Here is a 17,950-nt window from a genome sequence, read left to right on the forward strand (position 1 = left end):
AATAACATGTGTAGATAGATTTTAAAAAAGATGCTTTTCACAATTTTACACCCTCTTTTTTGCAATTTATATAGATATATTATTATATTTTGTTATGTACTTGATATTTCTGTAATTTGAATAAAATTTCAAATAAATATACTTGAAATCGTGATAATACAAAGTTGTCATTGTTTGTGGAGATTGTTTGAGGAGATTCGAGATAGAATGTTCAGTGTGATATGTAAGTATTGTTGGTAGACGGCATTGTGGTTAAAATGAAGTGTTAAAAGTTGAATAGAAAATATAACTATATGAAAATTACATAGTTTGCTGTTAAATGAGGTTAAATATGTTCTGAATCATTTTATGCTTGGTAGACTTTATTATACTTTCAAATCTTAGGTCTATAAATTTTGTAGTAAATGTATAAAAACTTATTACGATTTCATTTATTGTTATATATTAAGATTATTTCATATGCTTGATATACTCCACACCGTTCATTACTCGTAGCTTACAACGTTGAAGTAACACATTTTTGGTGATAATTAATTAAAAAATTATTATTATAGATTACTTGAATAAATTATCAACTGTGCAACAACAAAGATGTCCAATGCCAATATGATTTATCACACATTTACCAATAGTCCCTGGTGGGAACTCAGGCGCCTCACATCGAGCTTTACAGTCGGCCTCGGTGTTACATGTACCTCAGAAGCTATGTTACATGGAAACGGAAGCGGATACGTGGAAGCGGAAGCTTATGGAAGCGCGGAAGCGAGATTTTTAAAAAAGTTAGGAAGCGGGTACGTGTTGGAAGCGTATACATATATAAATTTTTTTAAAAAATCTAGAACTAAAAATTACATGTTTAAAATTTAAAATAAAGCATCTATTCATTTATAATAGTTTCCAAATTATTTCATATTAAAACTGTGAAATACACATAAATTAAATTTAAAATAAATTATTATATTAATTATTTTTATTACTTTATAATTAATTGACATAATATATTTGAATATATGATTATCTTTATTAAAACCCTCAATGCATAAAGATAATTTATATTGTTAATTTTTTTATATACTTCTATTCTTTCTATTCAATACTATTAAAATTTAGATTTATATAAAATAAAATTATAATTTTATATTTTTATTGATTTAAGGAATGGAAGCGTGATTCCAAAACGGAATCGTAAGCTTCCAACATGTTTTTAAAAAGAATATTTTAGAAGCGTTTTGGAAGCGAGATTCCGTAAGCTTCCACAAGATTCTGATTTCGATTCCGATTCCGAAGCGGGAAGCGGACGTCCGATGAAGCTTCTGTGCAACGTAGCTCAGAAGTTACATTCATTTGGCGTGAATGATATACATAGAAAAAAAAATCAATAATGATCATTATTTTATTATTTTTTATCTACAAAATATGTGTGAGTGATTTCTGTTTTATAAAAGTGTAGATTCAGGGGAAACTATGTGTAGAAAAAGTTGAAATGAAAATGTTTTTATAATAAAATAAAAGAGAAATATAAAAAGAGTTATAAAAAATATTTACGTTTTGAATGGATGGTAAATAAGAGAAAACATGTCATGAAAAGAATGGCAAATTGAACTTCTAGGACATCTCCAACCTAACTACAATTTTCATTCTAAAATAGAGTAAAAATGGATATGAAGTAAAAAATGGTTCAACCCAACTATATATCTCACTGTACAATAGAGTTTACTCCATAAAAATAGAGTAATCTATTTTTTTTTTTGTTCATTGCACCATAATAGAATGAGAAATGAAATGGGATTAGAACATTTTTACTTCATATCTACTTTTATTCTATTTTAGAGAAAAAAAATAAAGTTTTACATTGGAAATGTTCTTAATAAGGTTGAAATGATTTTTAAAATAGTTTGGGGTTGTGGATATGAAAGTGTTAGAAAACAAAGGAAGCCTGTAAATCCTTAAATATACATACAAATTTCTTATATTGAAATGTGGCATCAGATTATTTCCATGGGAAAATGTTTGGTAAAATCACAAAGTCAAACTTTCCAGGAAAATGTAGATATGGTCAAATATTCACCATGACTTTGAATTTGTTTTTTTTTTTTGGGTTGGGTGAGTTTTTATTTTTTTTAAAATATTTGATAATCATTATTTCAGTGACAAAGAGTTTGATAAGGAAAAAAGTTACCATCTTTACTACTAATGACAAACATTGTCAAAACTCGCGATTGAACTCAATATAAAATCACCTTCCAATCTGGATACGAAGGAATTTGTATTTTGAACCAAAACTTGATATACTAAATATGAATCCTTGCTACTATCAAGTTAACAGTTGTGATTATAGTACTTTAGATTTAATCCAGAGGATCAGTCTATACTTTACTCTTATAAATTTCAATATTAAGCTAAGAAGAAAATGATTTTCAATTCAATTGGTGACGCGGAAAACAAGTAAATTAGAGATTGATTCAATTTAACAAGAAGCTAGCCTAAGGTATTTCATTGGGTATTGAGCGAGAGCCAAACAATTATTCAAGCGCGATGCAGTGTTTTTTAGAACTCGGATCACTCAGCTGGAACACCCCACTGTCGTGGTAGTGATCCCTTTGCTGGTCGATCCCACCATCTAACAGAATCATTGCGTTTTATAATGTTTCATGTTATTACGAATTATAGTCAAAAGTGTCTAGACAAACACATATTTTGCATCAGAAAAATGTCACGAGAAGGAAATAAAAGATTGATTTTTTTTCACTAGCGAGTAAGGCTTCCTTTCATAAAGCATTGTTAAACTTTTTTTTTTTGGAACACTGTTAAACTTTTTTTTCATTGTATATTTTTTTTCAATATATGACGCATATATTTTCTTATGTAATATTTTTTTTAGAAGGTCTGAATATTAATTTTGTAATGTTAACTTTTACGAGTAAAATTTGTTTGCCATGAAAAAGATCGTTTTAAAACATTTTTTCTATCTCTACTTCAGTATTGTTATTGTTATTTTATGTATGAGAAACTGAGTCATAAATCTTGTTAATGATGTTCTAAATGCTTCTTTATGTTGAAAATGTTTGTGTAATGAACTGATGATGAATGCCTTTAGAGTTGTTACTTTTATGTAGTTCTTTTTTACTTTTAATTTGAATAAAAATTTCAATGGGTTCGTTATAGTCCATGTGCCACATATTGTGAAATCATCAGAGTTCAAACTACAAGGTTCTCATCAGTGTTTGTGTAAGTGTCATTGGTATGTGTTTAAATTATACGGATTATCACATAATTTCATAAAGTTTGATAACATGATGGAGTTCGCTCCTAGAAATATAGCTACCCTTCACGTCAATCCCACGAGCTTATTATGTTCAATTATTTATATCATTTTGGCTGGTGAAGACATGTAATGTTCCTACTAGCTAACTGAGCCTCAGTCACATAATGGCTAGAGCTTATATCAGTTATACGTTCTGCTCTATCTACTAATACAAACTCAAATTCAAAATCTTGTCGGGAGACTCGACTTCCTGAAAAACCCAGTCATGTCCATTTTCCAACAAAAACCAAATCCAATGATCATCGACATCACCATCTTTGGCCAAAAACACTGATGAGAATTTTAAAATAGTTTGGAAAAGCACAGACATTTATAGAAAAGCAACACACCTGCATCAGTCAATGACTAAACAGACATTGGATTTAACAAATCCATAACCAAACAAATAACACTATTATTTTATTATTATATTTTCAAATTTTGTCACATCCTCCAACATACTTGAAGCTCTCACAAGAATTCAAAAAAACTTTCCCATGTCTACATTACACCACGTTGGTACACTAGAACCCATCATCACCCACATTCTTCTCCTTCGTCTTCTTCTTCTTCTTCGCTCATCTCTTTATCTGCAACTCCTCGTTGCATGAACTTATTATAATCAAAGAAAAATGCAGCTTCTTCGACTCCTTTCACTTCTTGTTTCTTTATTCTTCTACCACTTCATCACCTTATCCTCGTCGTTAAACCACGATGGCCTATCTCTTCTCGCACTCAAATCCGCGGTCGGTCACGACCCGACACGTGTGATGACTTCCTGGTCCGAATCCGACCAAACTCCATGCCACTGGCCAGGCATCACCTGCACACGCGGCCGAGTCACCTCCCTCACTCTCTCCGGAAGAAGACTCTCCGGCTACATCCCTTCCGAACTCGGACTCCTCGACTCGCTCACAAGACTCGAACTCAGCCGCAACAACTTCTCCGAACCCGTCCCCACTCGTCTCTTCAACGCCGTTAACCTCCGTTACATCGACCTCTCCCACAACTCAATCTCCGGCCCAGTCCCGGCCCAAATAAAAGCCCTCAAGAATCTCACTCATCTCGACGTCTCCTCCAACCGCCTCAACGGCTCACTCCCCGAGTCGCTCACTCAACTCGGAAGCCTCGTCGGCACACTCAACCTCTCGTACAACCGATTCTCCGGCGAAATTCCGCCGTCGTACGGCCGGTTCCCTGTCTTCGTCAGCTTAGACCTCGGCCATAATAATCTCACCGGAAAAATACCTCAGATAGGCTCTCTGTTGAACCAAGGACCAACCGCGTTCGCCGGAAACTCTGACCTCTGTGGCTTTCCGTTACAGAAGCTCTGTAGAGAGCCAAAGCTCGTCGCTCCTAAACCGGAAGGCTCGCAAATCCTTAACAGAAAACCAAACCGGATTTTGGAAAAAAATAATAAACCGGTTACCGGAACCGTAACGGTTTCACTGATAACCGGATTCTCCGTCGTGATCGGAGTAGTTTCCCTCTCCGTATGGCTGATTCGAAGAAAACAGAGCTCCGGTGAGTTCAAATCGGAGAACACGGCGGCGCCACCGGAGGAGGAGAAAGGTAAGCTCGTTGCTATGGACGAAGGCTTCGAGCTAGAGCTTGAAGATCTATTAAGAGCCTCTGCTTACGTCGTGGGGAAGAGCAGAAGCGGGATTGTGTACAGAGTAGTCGCCGGAATGGGATCGGGAACGGTGGCGGCGACTTTTTCGACGTCAACCGTCGTCGCCGTTAGAAGGCTCAGCGACGGGGACGCCACGTGGAGGAGGAAAGATTTTGAAAATGAGGTGGAGGCGATCGGTAGGGTCCACCATCCGAATATCGTACGGCTGAGAGCTTATTACTATGCAGAGGACGAGAGGCTTTTGATCACGGATTACATACGTAATGGCAGCTTGTACTCTGCTTTACATGGTAATGGTTGTTAACTTCATCATTAGTTTAACCACTAATTACAATTATTATTCTTTTATTTTGTTGTTTTGCTTTACCTTTATGAGGTTTGATTGAGATTGAGAGAAGAGACAAGATTAGGTTTATTTTGGGAGTTAGTGTTATTGATCGAGTTGATGGTTGGATCTATGTATATAAAGTTTTTGTCTTTGAGTATTTGTTTGATTCTATTGTTTTGATTGGCGTGTTCCTCTTGTTCCTTTCGCATTCATAATCTTTCTGAACTAGTTCACATGTGTGGTAATTAACTGTTTTAGTTTCAGACAAGCTTTGGATCTTTCTTCTTGTCGGAAGCAGCAACTAAATTCGTTTTGTTTTTGTAGATTAGTTTTGAAATAGGAGAGAACACTGGGAAGTAGTGTAACGGTCTTGTTTGTATTGACTTGCATGAGATAACATTTCTGGTTTAAGATCAGTTTAAACAGTGTTTAATGAGACAGTACAGGAGTCAGATTAAGCTCTGAGGGATGTTTGTTTATGATAAACAGTTGCCAAGTTTTTGGATTTTGTTGTTCATCGTTGACTTTTTGGTTTTGTTTTGTAGGAGGATCCTCAAATACTCTGCCTTCATTATCTTGGCCTGAAAGGTTACGTATTTCACAAGGAACTGCTCGTGGGTTGATGTATATACACGAGTACAGCCCCAGAAAGTATGTCCATGGAAACCTAAAATCAACCAAGATCCTGCTCGATGATGAACTGCAGCCTCGCATCTCAGGCTTTGGTCTAACACGTCTAGTCTCTGGCTACTCAAAACTCACCGGTTCGTTATCCGCAAAAAGGCAAAGCCTAGACCAAACCTTCTTAACCTCTGCTACAGTGGTGACAAGAATCTCATCTCCCTCGGTTGCTTACCTTGCACCAGAGGCTCGAGCTACTTCTGGTTGCAAATTATCTCAGAAGTGCGATGTGTATTCGTTTGGTGTTGTCTTAATGGAGTTGTTGACTGGTCGTAAGCCCAATGTTTCATCTGAAAACAATGGTGAAGAGCTCGTGTGTATTGTGAGGAGTTGGTTTAAAGAAGGGAAGCATTTGGACGAGATTTTAGACCAAGAGGTTATAAACAAAGGTTATGAAGAGAAGCAAGTGATTGCAGCCATTCATGTCGCATTGAACTGCACGGAGAAGGATCCAGAGGTTCGTCCCAGGATGAGATCAGTATCTGAAAGTCTTGGTCGAATCAAGTTAGACTAATAGCTGAGAAAGCAAGGAAGTTTTGCAAATCCGAGTGTAAAATTTATGCACCATCATGTCTTGCTTCTCGAGAAGCTGTGCTTTTCTTTGTTTTGCCATGTTGAAGGGTTTAGGGTTCTTGATCATTGGGTTATTGTTATCAATTAAAATGGTTTGTTGTTTGTTTATCATCTTGATAACAATAACAAAGTTTGTAATAAAACAATGTTCCCATTAAGTTTTTCATGTTCTAAAGATCTCAAACATGATTATTTCAACAAACGTTGTAAGAATCTCATGACTTGTTACCAACGTTTTAAAACACACAATCTGACCAACCATTTCAAATTTGTATAAAACGAGGCGAGTTTCATGATATAGAATCACATGTTGTTTTTTATTAAAAGAGATTAATTAGATGTAACGTCTTCTGAAGAAAAAAAAAGAAAAAGAAAAAGAAAGACTTTTAACATCCAAGATTTAAGACCATCATTAACGAACCGTGAATCTGTTTTTTATAATTTTTTTTATCTAAAAAAAAGTTTTAAAAAGCAAACCAATCAACGGGTCGTCACGTGTCGATAGGACCCACCCGCGAACAATGCAAAAACTCTTCCAAAATCAGTCTTTATTTCACACTGCTAAAAATCAATTTTTGCAAAAATAATGAGACCCACCACTAAGAAACCCACTTAATCTGCCGCGTTAATTATGCTTTAAGCTAGATTAGAGTAAAATTTTAAAAATGTAATTACTCTAAACACCAGGTTTGTACAATTTCATTAATTATTAACGTTTCGAATCTAACGTTACTTCTTAGCTTAGATAAGTGTCGGCTACTACACTAGCAAAAAGAACGGTCAGATCTGTATCCGTCCGTGAACGGTTAAATGATCCGGTTCGTTTAGCAACAAGCACAGAAGCTCAAGTAGACTCGCACGTAGACAACAACAACAAAGCTAAGGCTATCGAAGGGCAAAACCGTAATCTCCAAAACCAGGAACGGTAGGTAGGTTTACTTGCGTTTTATCCCGCCTCTCATTCGAATTTCGAAATTGCTCTCTCCACACACGTGACTAGGTGAGCGCCTCTCCTCTCTCTCTCGCACGTGCCAACGTTTTGATTTGTTTTATAATCCCGCTCCTCTGAGAGATCGTAACTCACTCACTCTCTTCCCCAAGAATACTCGCCGCTTCAAGAGTCTCACCAGTTCATCAATCGCCTACTGAAGATTCAGAGGTAACTAACAAATCTCCATCCCTTCGATTTGCCTATTAGTGACTTTAACACCGTTCTTGTGAATCGAATTTCTTGAGATTTATATTGAAAATGACGGATTCGGAATTGAACTTGAGATTTCTCTAATTGACGAATCTGATTCTTGTTTTTTTCAGCCACCGGATCTTGAAAATGGCGGAGGCGAGAGATCGATTGGAGAAGCCGGTGGATTACGCGGCGATATTTGCCAACAGACGCAGTCACGGTGTGTTGCTCGACGAGCCAGCGTCAGGTCTCGGTGTGTTGGAACATCCAGTTCGCAGATTGCCGTCGGGTTCTCGGGTGTATCCACAGCCTGGATCTTTGATTGGAGGCAACTACAGTTCGTGGAGGCCTGGTCATGGGAGTGGTCAGAGTCCGTTTAGATCCTCTCAGGGAAGAGAGAATCTGCCTAGGCGTGGAAGAGGTGGTGCTTCAGGGAGTTTGTTACCTTCTTGGTACCCAAGGACGCCTCTACGTGATATAACTCACATTATGCGGGTATATTGACTAACCCTTCTGGTTATAAATCAGTTTTGGGTGCAGCTTGGTTAGATGGAGGATGGTCTTGCTGTCTCTTAGTTTCATCACTGGGTCTCTTAGTCCTTTTTCAGCTGAATTGTGATTGGTTTGTGTATGAATCCATTGAAGTAAGCGTTTTTGTGTAAGATGAATCATAAAGCCAAAAGCTTGCTTAGCCTTTTGTGTGTTCGTTCTGGTCTGATAAGGGGTTTGTTTGCAGCTTGGTTAGATTGACAATGGGTTTTGCTGAGTCTAAGTTTCCACATTTGGGTCTCTTACCACTTCCTTTTCCACCTTAATGATGATTGGTTTGTGTCTGAATCGTAGCTCTTCTTGTACTGGCGATTTGTATTGTTTATGGCTATGTCAATTTCAGGCTATTGAGAGAAAAAGAAGAGCTGGTATGGGAGTAGAGAGTGCCCTGGGGGGTGAGACTCCATCTCACCAACAAGTTCGTTTTCTTGAAACTCCGGTCGCATTGGCGGAAGATGAGCACAATTGCGTAATGGTGACACCTGCTCCAGCTGTGGGATTGAAGCGTAGTTGCCCTCCATCAACTGCTAAAGTCCACAAGATGTTGCTTGACATCACAAAGGAGATATCTGAGAAGGATGAAGAAGCAGGGTTCATCACTCCCGAGAAGAAGCTACTCAATTCTATCGACGTGGTGGAGAAGATTGTGATGGCGGAGATTCAGAAACTGAAGAGCACTCCGCTTGCAAAACGGCAAGAGCGGGAGAAGAGGGTCAAGACTTTGATGTCGATGCGATGATCCCACACTTAGGAGAAGAGACACCAGAGGGAAGTACATCATCTTCTGATGATATCAAAATCAATCATTATCATCTTCTGATGATATGTCTTCTACAAGTCCTTGCGTATATCATTTTCTTATGATTCAATCTACTAGAAAAGTTCAATCATCTTGTTGATGATTTTGTAAGATCTGGAATCATCTACTGATGAATATAGTTTTGATAGTTTTACACATATAATGTTTGGAGTCTCCACTGTAGACATTTTTCCCTTGTAGATGAATCTCGCTCTTGTTGCGTTGAATAATTGTGAGTTGGTATGAATCCTTATTCCTTAGCTTTGCTAGTTTGTTTACTTTCAAGTTCAGAGAATAATTAAGATGTCATATATTAAGCTTTTGATGTACAAATACAATTGAATTTTAGAATCACAGTAGCTTAAGTTATTATAAGTATTTTTTCTTCATCACCAAATAAAAAGATTTCGCCAGAATTGAGAATAAGACATCAGATTTAATTGGTAAAAACTAAAAAACATAATGGATTAGAGAACATAGTTAATGTATAATGTATAAAGAAGTAAACACCAACTGATTCAATAACCAAGAATATTAACAAGTTAACGGAGAGAATAAGAGATGTTTTTCTTTCATGAAAATAAAAGAGGTTATAGTAGTGTCTCAAAGGTGCCAAAATGAAGAGTTTTCAATCGCCAAATGACATCAAAACACAAATCACAAAGACCACAAGAGATTCAAAGTTTTTGTTCTGAGGTTTTTTTAGACAATGGGAGGATACTGCTTGGACTGCAGCTTAACCCTTTTCTTGTACTCAACTGCATCCTGCAGATATTTGAATCTCCATCAGTATCATAAACTCTCACAATCACTTTGGTTCATATGTTTCATAAACTATGCCATCAATTAGAGTAAGTACCTGAATGAAGAGATGGTAACCATCAGTTTGTGCAGGGTCAGCGGGGTTAGGGGTGTCAAGTAAATCCTGAATACCGACAAGAATCTGCTTCACTGTGATGGCTGGTCTCCATCCCTAATCAACATTTTAACAACAGGGAGGTTGAGAGCATGATGAAGATCGATTTGGTCATGAAGAAAAGAGTGTACTTACGGAATCCTCGTTAAGGATGGAGAGACAGACTGTTCCTGATGGATAGACATTAGGGTGGAAAAAGCCTGGTGGGAATTTGCATTTTGGAGGCTTGCTCGGATAGTCCTCGCTGAAGTGCATCGTTAATGGAAAGTATCCACCTTCCCAATCAGTCTGTAGTGTCAAGCAAATTCACTATGAGTATAACCCCTAGCAATCACTCTTATCAACCAACCAAGGCAACCATTTGAGGAAATCTAAAAGCCAATTAAATCTCAAACTAAGTGTACGATAGATATCAGAGTTCAGATACTAAGCGCATTCACAACAAATAATGGGACAATCAGTCTACAGTGTCGTGTAAAATAGCTAATTATACTACGAACATAATGATTAGCACTAAAACTCTTATTAGCAATGAACCAAGTTAAATAAGCCAAGTTCAAATGCAAAAAAACAAGATCAAGACCACAACATTTATGCACCAAAATTTCAAAAGCTTGAATTCAGAACACCATAAGTGAAGATAAATAGTGAGGTTAAAGAATAACTGAGACAATATAATCAGTCTACAGTGTCGTGTCAAGTAGCTACGAATAATACTAAAGAAATGGATAGCCAATTAAATCTCAAACTAAGTGTAAGATAGATATCAGAGTTCAGATTCAATGTCGTTTTCTAGACCAAAGTCAGAACATCACAGGTGAAGATAAATAGTGAGATTACAGCAACTCTTTCTACTAAGCGCATTCACAACAAATAATCATCAAAACAGAACCTACACACTTACCCCAGCTTTACCAGGAATAGTGCAATGCCACACCATTAGATTCACAGACCCATCAGTCCCAGTCTCCGGCTTCGCCACAAACCCCTAATTTCACCATCAATAAAGAAGAATCAGAGACCATAAACCATACCTACGGATCAAAAATGGAAATTTACAGAAGAAGAATATAAGTACATGAGGATGATTCTTCCTCCACGATTTCCTTTCCTCAGCCAAACGACCACGAGCGATTCCACTAGCCATCTCTCTTTCTCTCACTTCTGCTCTCCAGATTCCGCGGTGGATGAATGTCCTTTCGTTCTACTTCCTTTAATTAAATTGACCGGCCAATTCTTAAGTAACAAGAATAAAAAGTCAAATGGAAAATGTGGCGTGAAACCTACGCGATGAAAAAGTTAGCTAAGACTAGACATTTTATCTAGATCTAAATCTAAAAACCGAAAGTACCGGATCAAAACCGAATCGAAAATTTACAAGTATTTATTAAATTCAAAAAAGTTTTATCCGAAAACATCAGAACCGAAAAAAACTGATCCAAATGGATTCGGAATCGAAAAGAATCGATCGAAATAGACTAGATCCAATAAAAACTAATTCATACTCGAGTTAAAAACATAAATATCCAAAACTATGATTTTTGTGTTCTATTTTCCATATTTTATTTTATAATTTCGTTGAAATATATTTTTGTTAACAATCTTTATTACTATTTTGTAGAATTATTTAAAGTTTTATCTATAAAATTTAGAGTTTAAAAATGTTTTATTTTAACTGTTAATAGTTTATTGTAAATTATCTTGTAAAAATTTAGATATTTATATCGACTAAATTTGACAGATATTTTGTGTCCTTTTCGGGTTGTAAATACTTCCGGACCAGAAAATTATGGGTAGTTTATATGTATTTTATTTATAAATCCGGATCGATCAAGATCCGAAAAGAACCAATCTGTATTCGAATCCAAAATTTATAACTACCTCTTAAATTTAAATGTTTAGGACTCAAAGAATGCGGACCGATTGTCGATTGGTCTAGATCCGAACCACCAGGCCTAGAGTTAGCATGAGTCGTATCCCACTTTTCACGTGGCCCATAAAACTAATTTGGGCCCATTAACTTTTGTGATCTCCCTACTAAAGCTTGTCTTTTTAAATTGATGCTTGCAAAATCAGCATCGTAGAAATCCTAAAACCTGTGATCATGGCGAATAACCTAGAGTTTTGCTCGACATCTCCGTCAGCTCCAAAACGGTCGGGCGTATCGTGATAGAGCTCTTCGCCGACACGAACCCTTTGACGGCGGAGAACTTTCGGGCTCTCTGTACCTGCGAGAAAGGCATAGGGGAGTCCAGCATGCCGCTCCACTACAAAGGAACTATCATATTTGGTTCGGCGGGGACATCACTCACGGTAACGGACTTGGAGGCGAGTCAATCTACGGCCAACAGTTCCCCAAGGAGGACTGAGTCAGGAAGCACGACCGTCCAGGCATCCTCTCTACGGGCACCAACGGATCTCAGTTCATGCTCCACATGAAGGAGTGCCCAGACTACGACGACGACGTCCAGCACGCGCGTTTGGACGGGTTTTGGACGGACTTGATGTGATGGCTCGCGTTGGGGAAAGGGTCGGGAATGAGTTTGTGTACCCTTCCAAGCCCGTGACGATCGCCGACTGCGGTGAGATATCTGGTGGTTATGCTGTGTCGACAGTGGTGGATTACTCTGCCTTTATTTCGGGCTACTCTGCACCGGTGACTTTACAGAAGTTGCTGAATCAGTTACGAGTTGCCCAACTGAAGATCTCCCATATGGAGGCCGCAATGGCAAAGGAGACCTATGCATATCAGAGTGGATATGTTAGAGGCAATGCACTGGCGTCGCTGGTCATGGCACGTCGTACCCTCGGTGGCACATGAAAATGAAGGAGAAAGGCCCTCGTCACATTTACTTAGCTTGTCTTTGTTTTTGGTTTTTTTTTGGTTTGGTGTCGTTGTTACCTTCTAGTTTTAAACTGGATACCATTTAATAATGCTAAACCTTGACAACACGAACGTAAAGATACTGCATTTGTTCAACAACCGATTCGCCACCAAATGAGGTTGTAACGTTCTTGACCCAAACTGAATGGCCCATTGACCACATATCCCCTTCGTTAAAAGCTTAGCCAAACGCCATTGAAAAATGCATATAATACATGGAACCTTTGATGTGTGACCGATTCTTCTTCAACTACTCTCAAACAATTTAATCAAAGAGTATGTGTTAGTAGTTTACATGATAAACTGCATCTTTTGAAAATATGAAAAGGGAATCATTCTCGTCTGACGTGTCACAGTTCTGATCAACGGTTTAATCCGACGGCGACAGAAACAAAGACGTAGATTAATAGCATACACGTGCCCGCACTACAACACTCTCCCCTCTTCTCTTCCCCCTTCAATGCCCATATGATTCGTCACCCAAAGAAAAGATCTGCAACTTCACACACGAAGGAGCCATGATCGAAGAAGACCAAGACCTCATCGACCAATCCCCACCTCCTCCAGACCCAAACCCGAACCCGAATTCAACAATCCACCCTCGACGTGTCTCCTTCGAGCACGGGCTCCTCCCGATCCAGAAGCTCGTTTTCGCCGACCCGATCCAAACCCTAGCTCCCGTGAAGCAGAAGCTAGCCGACGCCGCGTCGAACAACCGCGTCGGATCGGGCGCAATCGCCGACGCTCTCCAGATCTCCGGCGACCACGCGCGCCTCGTCCTCGAGACGCTCGGCTCGGTGCTTCACTCCGAGGGTGATCCTCTGGTTGGGGCGAAACCGGAGGAGGTTGAGTCCGTGGGAGCTGACTTGAGGGATCTAGTGTTGTTTCTGTATATTCAGTCGTATAAGAAGTTGCTGCCAAGGACGCATAAGGACTCTGCGGCGGTGGCTGATGTGTGGCCTTCGACTTCGGCTTTTGATGGCTACTTGTCTGCCTTGTCTCCAATTCAGGCAAAGTTTCTTACTTTGAATTGAATTCAACTCTAGTTTTTGCAATGCATGTTAAAAGTTTTGGTTTTGATGTACCTTGAACTTAAGAGTTAGGCGAAATTGGAAACTTGGGCGGTTCTTTGAGTTGATTATGGATGTAGTGCGTTAGATATATGTTCGTAGTAATACTCAATTGGAGATGGTGGTTATGCATATTGTCTTATTTGCTTCAAATGCAATGGAACTGTTAGTCATCTTGTGGTGGAGGAGTGCTGTCTTGTCGTATCAATTTATTTGAAGTAACTAAGAATGCTAATATTAACGTCTATGTAGTTGAAATACATTTGCTATGGACATATGCTTTTGGTTGTATGTACCTATGCATTTGAGTAGCCTGTTCATTTTTTTTTATCTTCTCTTAATTGTCAGTATGGTTAGTCTATAGGCTGAAGTCAAACAGTCGCCAGCTTGCTTTGTTATGGGGTTTCAGTTCTGTTTCTTTTTTCGCTGTGCCTTGTTATGATTGGTTATTCGAAGTAATTTATTTGGTGATAATGCGATGTGTTCTTTTATTTTGACTTTCAGTCACTACTCTTGTTTGTGGTAGGGCTGTTTTATTGTGTCTTTTAGAATACAGTCATCTGTGTTTTATTTTTGTCCGTGTTTCAACAGTAACTGTTCTTGTCCGTGTTTCAACAGTATTTTGACTTTCAGTCTCCATTCCACATCACATGGTCTAAAGCGTTAGCTATATTATTTTTTTTGATCATTTTGCAGCTTGTTCGCAGCAACAGCCGTAGGTTTATGCCGTCGCAAGCAGATGATGAAGCTCATCAGTTGTCATATCTACAAAAACATTTAGCAAATATCATTTCTCTCCTTGCAGAGCCTGTAGAAGGAGAAGGAGAAGAATCATTGGTATGCGCTTGTATTTCAATATCTTTGTTACGATTAGTCTGTTAGTTACTAACGTTGAGAATCCTGGGATGAGAAGTTTTGAGGGAATGAGAGAGAATACAATTTTCAAGCTAGATGATTGTTTCATGATGTTGAAACTATTAATTGTTTTACCTACATCCTTCAGGTTCTCTCTATGGAGGCCTTTGAGCACCTGGGTTTTCTTGTTCAGTTTGGCGACAAGGGATCTGATGTATCTCCACTGAGCCAAGCTACTCCTTTTTTCGCAAATTCTGATCCGGATATGCCTGCTGTTCCCGTCCCTGCTTCGCAAGTGCATGACTGGCTTCTGCAAAACATAGCTTCTGCCTTAGAAAGCATTACTGAGAGAATTTCTGGGAAAGAGAACGGGCCTTCTAATGCCTCTGATCAAGATGATGCTATGTCAGATGCTTGTGAAGCTCCGAACAAGGTTGCACCTAGTGATAGAGGCCCGTGTTTAATAGAAGGAGTCTCCAAGACTTCACTTGTTAAGCAGGCCTCCGATCTTAGGGGTAGATCTGTGAAGGTTCGCTTAAGAAAAATGACTTACTTTTTACTATAGCTAGAATATTCCCTGCTCCAGTCGACTTGCGTTATACAGTCTCTCTGTGCACTCATGGCAACTACATGTTATGTGTATTTGCAGGTTGTCAATTGCCATGATTCTGTTATTTATCTTTTGGCGCCATTGAGATATGCAACTGTGCATGGATGTTCTGATACAACTATAGTTCTGGGAGCTGTTGGCAAGGTATCGGACACAATACTCCGTTCCACTCTATCTTTAAAGGAGATATTCAAGTCAAGTTTTAACAGGTTATTATATCTGCCGAATTTTACTAAAAGATGCAGCACATCTGTTTTCTGATTTCTTTTTGCAGGCATTAAGGGTTGAGCACTGTGAGAGAGTTCATGTGATTGCAGCTGCCAAACGTGTGTGCATTGCCAATTGCCGTGAATGTGTATTCTTCTTGGGAGTCAATCAGCGACCACTAATTGTTGGTGATAACCACAAACTGCAGGTGAAGCTTCCCTCTCTAAGTTCGAGGGTTGATTTTACAAGTTTCATATTATACTTTACCGTGCATACGCAACTCTTCCACACCTTTATGGTACAAAACCAAAATTAGTGAAGATGTGAGATTTTTTAGTAGGTTTTTTTGGTTAGTATGCTCTTCGAGACATGTGAACTGTGTTTAATGGAAACATCTTCGCTCACTATATTGGTTAAGAAACACCTCTTTGGTCTTATGTTTGCTTGATAGGGTGTCACAGGTTTCCTTTCGCTACTGGAAAAACAAACACTGTCTGATATCTAGTGGTTCTAGTAACTACAAGGTTTTGTAAAAAATTGTTTGATTTTGTTCCAGGTCGCTCCATATAATACATATTACTCTCATTTGGAGGAGCACATGAGCGAGGTAGGGGTTGAGGCAACTATCAACAAATGGGACAAACCATTGGCACTGGGAGCAGTGGATCCACATGACTCACTGTCGCATCCTGCCGGTGTTGCTGATGCACAGGCTGAATCAGCTGCTTGTGTAGACCCTGACCAGTTCATTAACTTTTTGGTAGACTCTCTTTTTGCTAGTCTCATTTGACTCCAATAACTGGTAAATGATATTCACGAAACATCTAATCACGTGTTTACTTGTGGTGAAGATCCCAAACTGGTTTAACGGCGAGGAAATTGGTTCGACTAAAGACAATCCATTTCCATTGCCAGACCCTTATATGGCAGCTCAGCAGAGAAACGTATGTTTTTATGTTTTCTTATAGTAAGAAACGAAGCACTTGTCCGCATCTTCTTTAACTCTCCCACTTTTGGTTTCATCCAGCTTAAGAATTTGGAAGAAACAAGACGATCGCTAAGAGAAACGCCTCTGGAAGAAAACCGGAAAAAGGAGCTATCAAGCGCACTCCATGTGTATTTCAAAGACTGGCTCTATGGTAAGAAATTCGAAATCAATCCCCACACAAAGTTTATATGCATCATTAGGTTTTTGACTATCTCTATGTCTCTGGTGTGAATATTACAGCAAGTGGAAATATAAGGCAGCTTTACTGCCTACAAGGTGACTAATAATGAACAAATGAACCAAATGGAAGATGTCTCGTTTCTGTAGAGCTCTCTCTCTCGATCATTTTGGCATATTTGCTGGTAGTGAAGAAACCCAAGACCCCTCCAGCCTGATTTGTAGTTTGGAATCTATACGCACCACCACGTAACTTATCTGCACAGAACATTCCACTAAAGCTTTTTCCTATAGATTATTGTTTTCTTTATTTATGCTTTGTTCATGTTAAATCTTTGTTCCTTTTGACATTTTCAATTCCTCGTTTTTGTCCTCTTTTCGGGACAGAACATGATGTGTTCCTTGAACTGGTACTGTTTGCAGTAGCATAAGCAGGTAGGTGAAGAATTACTCACTAAAGAGTTTTTAAGGACTTGCTAATTGCCATATTACTCAATGCTTTGATAGATAGTGTATATATTAATGATGCTTATGTTGATGTTTTAATCTCAAACTCAAGATGATGATTACTGTAGATCAATCTACACTAAGTATTTGATAGCTGATAGTTATCGAGAGTTTAATTTATGGAAAATAAAATGATGTAGGCAATGATGTCTTTAGAAAACAACAATGTAATTAATTTTGAGTAGACAAAGATGAATTTTATTGATGAATAAAAGTAAATAAATGAGGCGAAATCGATAAGAGAAATGTGAAAACAAAATTGATGTATGAACATAGCTCTTTCTAGGGTTTTCAACGTGTTTTTCTTCGTATGCATCGATCTCTTTTTATAGCGGATAGATTTTGCGATCTCCACATCCGCTCTGCGATCTCCAGTTCCTTGGGTCGATCTCTTCTTGCTCGTAATGGGCCTCTTACTTGCTCCGCATCGCACGGCCAGACCCCTCCAGCCTGATTTGTAGTTTGGAATCTAAACGCATCACCACGTTAACTTATCTGCACATAACATTCCACTAAAGATTTATCTCACAGCAGAAGAGCTTTTTCTAATGTTAGGTCGCTTTATCAAACCAACGTAATGGCTCTACATTGGGCAGCTGAAGCCATGCGTGATCTCAAACAAAAGAAAGTGGTATTTGAATTCTCCGTTCTTGAGGTTAAAAAGGGCAATGGATCAGCCACTTCTC

At 38.5% G+C, this 17,950-nt stretch overlaps 3 protein-coding genes across 4 annotated transcripts; 2 read left to right on the forward strand and 1 right to left on the reverse strand.

Moving 5' to 3' along the window:
- Nucleotides 1-1,163: 1,163 nt before the first annotated feature.
- LOC103841690 (receptor protein kinase-like protein ZAR1) lies at nucleotides 1,164-17,275 on the forward strand. 2 transcript variants are annotated; one of them, XM_009118239.3, is made up of 10 exons: nucleotides 3,738-4,884; nucleotides 13,342-13,860; nucleotides 14,617-14,757; nucleotides 14,924-15,304; nucleotides 15,425-15,529; nucleotides 15,660-15,800; nucleotides 16,149-16,352; nucleotides 16,444-16,536; nucleotides 16,620-16,731; nucleotides 16,821-17,275. In XM_009118239.3, the coding sequence occupies exons 1-10, from the start codon at nucleotides 3,937-3,939 to the stop codon at nucleotides 16,862-16,864; spliced, it is 2,688 nt and encodes an 895-aa protein (XP_009116487.2). In that variant the 5' UTR covers nucleotides 3,738-3,936; the 3' UTR covers nucleotides 16,865-17,275. The 2 variants fall into 2 exon arrangements, with proteins under 2 accessions (XP_009116483.1, XP_009116487.2); XM_009118235.3 differs by lacking the exons at nucleotides 13,342-13,860; nucleotides 14,617-14,757; nucleotides 14,924-15,304; ... (4 more) ...; nucleotides 16,620-16,731; nucleotides 16,821-17,275 and adding an exon at nucleotides 5,811-6,703 and having other exon boundaries at nucleotides 1,164-5,227.
- LOC103841686 (protein GIGAS CELL1) lies at nucleotides 7,492-9,293 on the forward strand. Its single transcript, XM_009118236.3, has 3 exons — nucleotides 7,492-7,678; nucleotides 7,834-8,197; nucleotides 8,595-9,293. Exons 2-3 carry the CDS (start codon nucleotides 7,850-7,852, stop codon nucleotides 8,988-8,990), a joined length of 744 nt encoding a protein of 247 aa, XP_009116484.1. The 5' UTR covers nucleotides 7,492-7,678; nucleotides 7,834-7,849; the 3' UTR covers nucleotides 8,991-9,293.
- On the reverse strand, nucleotides 9,546-11,297 carry LOC103841687 (SUMO-conjugating enzyme SCE1). The gene is made up of 5 exons (XM_009118237.3): nucleotides 11,045-11,297; nucleotides 10,871-10,954; nucleotides 10,102-10,254; nucleotides 9,910-10,023; nucleotides 9,546-9,815 (listed from the first exon to the last, which is right to left on the reverse strand). Exons 1-5 carry the CDS (start codon nucleotides 11,111-11,113, stop codon nucleotides 9,753-9,755), a joined length of 483 nt encoding a protein of 160 aa, XP_009116485.1. The 5' UTR covers nucleotides 11,114-11,297; the 3' UTR covers nucleotides 9,546-9,752.
- Nucleotides 17,276-17,950: the final 675 nt, after the last annotated feature.

The sequence above is a fragment of the Brassica rapa genome, chromosome A09, assembly GCF_000309985.2.
Source record: "Brassica rapa cultivar Chiifu-401-42 chromosome A09, CAAS_Brap_v3.01, whole genome shotgun sequence".
In the NCBI taxonomy this organism is placed as follows: Eukaryota; Viridiplantae; Streptophyta; class Magnoliopsida; order Brassicales; family Brassicaceae; genus Brassica; species Brassica rapa.

Coding starts and splice junctions, on each gene's coding strand:
- LOC103841690 (XM_009118239.3), top strand. CDS start 3,937: ATGCAGCTTCTTCGACTCCTTTCACTTCTTGTTTCTTTATTCTTCTAC. Junction 13,861..14,616: donor CTGCCTTGTCTCCAATTCAG/GCAAAGTTTCTT, acceptor ATCATTTTGCAG/CTTGTTCGCAGCAACAGCCG. Junction 16,353..16,443: donor ACCAGTTCATTAACTTTTTG/GTAGACTCTCTT, acceptor CTTGTGGTGAAG/ATCCCAAACTGGTTTAACGG.
- LOC103841687 (XM_009118237.3), bottom strand. CDS start 11,113: ATGGCTAGTGGAATCGCTCGTGGTCGTTTGGCTGAGGAAAGGAAATCG. Junction 10,955..11,044: donor GGAGGAAGAATCATCCTCAT/GTACTTATATTC, acceptor TGGTGAAATTAG/GGGTTTGTGGCGAAGCCGGA. Junction 10,255..10,870: donor CTATTCCTGGTAAAGCTGGG/GTAAGTGTGTAG, acceptor TTGACACTACAG/ACTGATTGGGAAGGTGGATA.
- LOC103841686 (XM_009118236.3), top strand. CDS start 7,850: ATGGCGGAGGCGAGAGATCGATTGGAGAAGCCGGTGGATTACGCGGCG. Junction 8,198..8,594: donor ATATAACTCACATTATGCGG/GTATATTGACTA, acceptor TGTCAATTTCAG/GCTATTGAGAGAAAAAGAAG.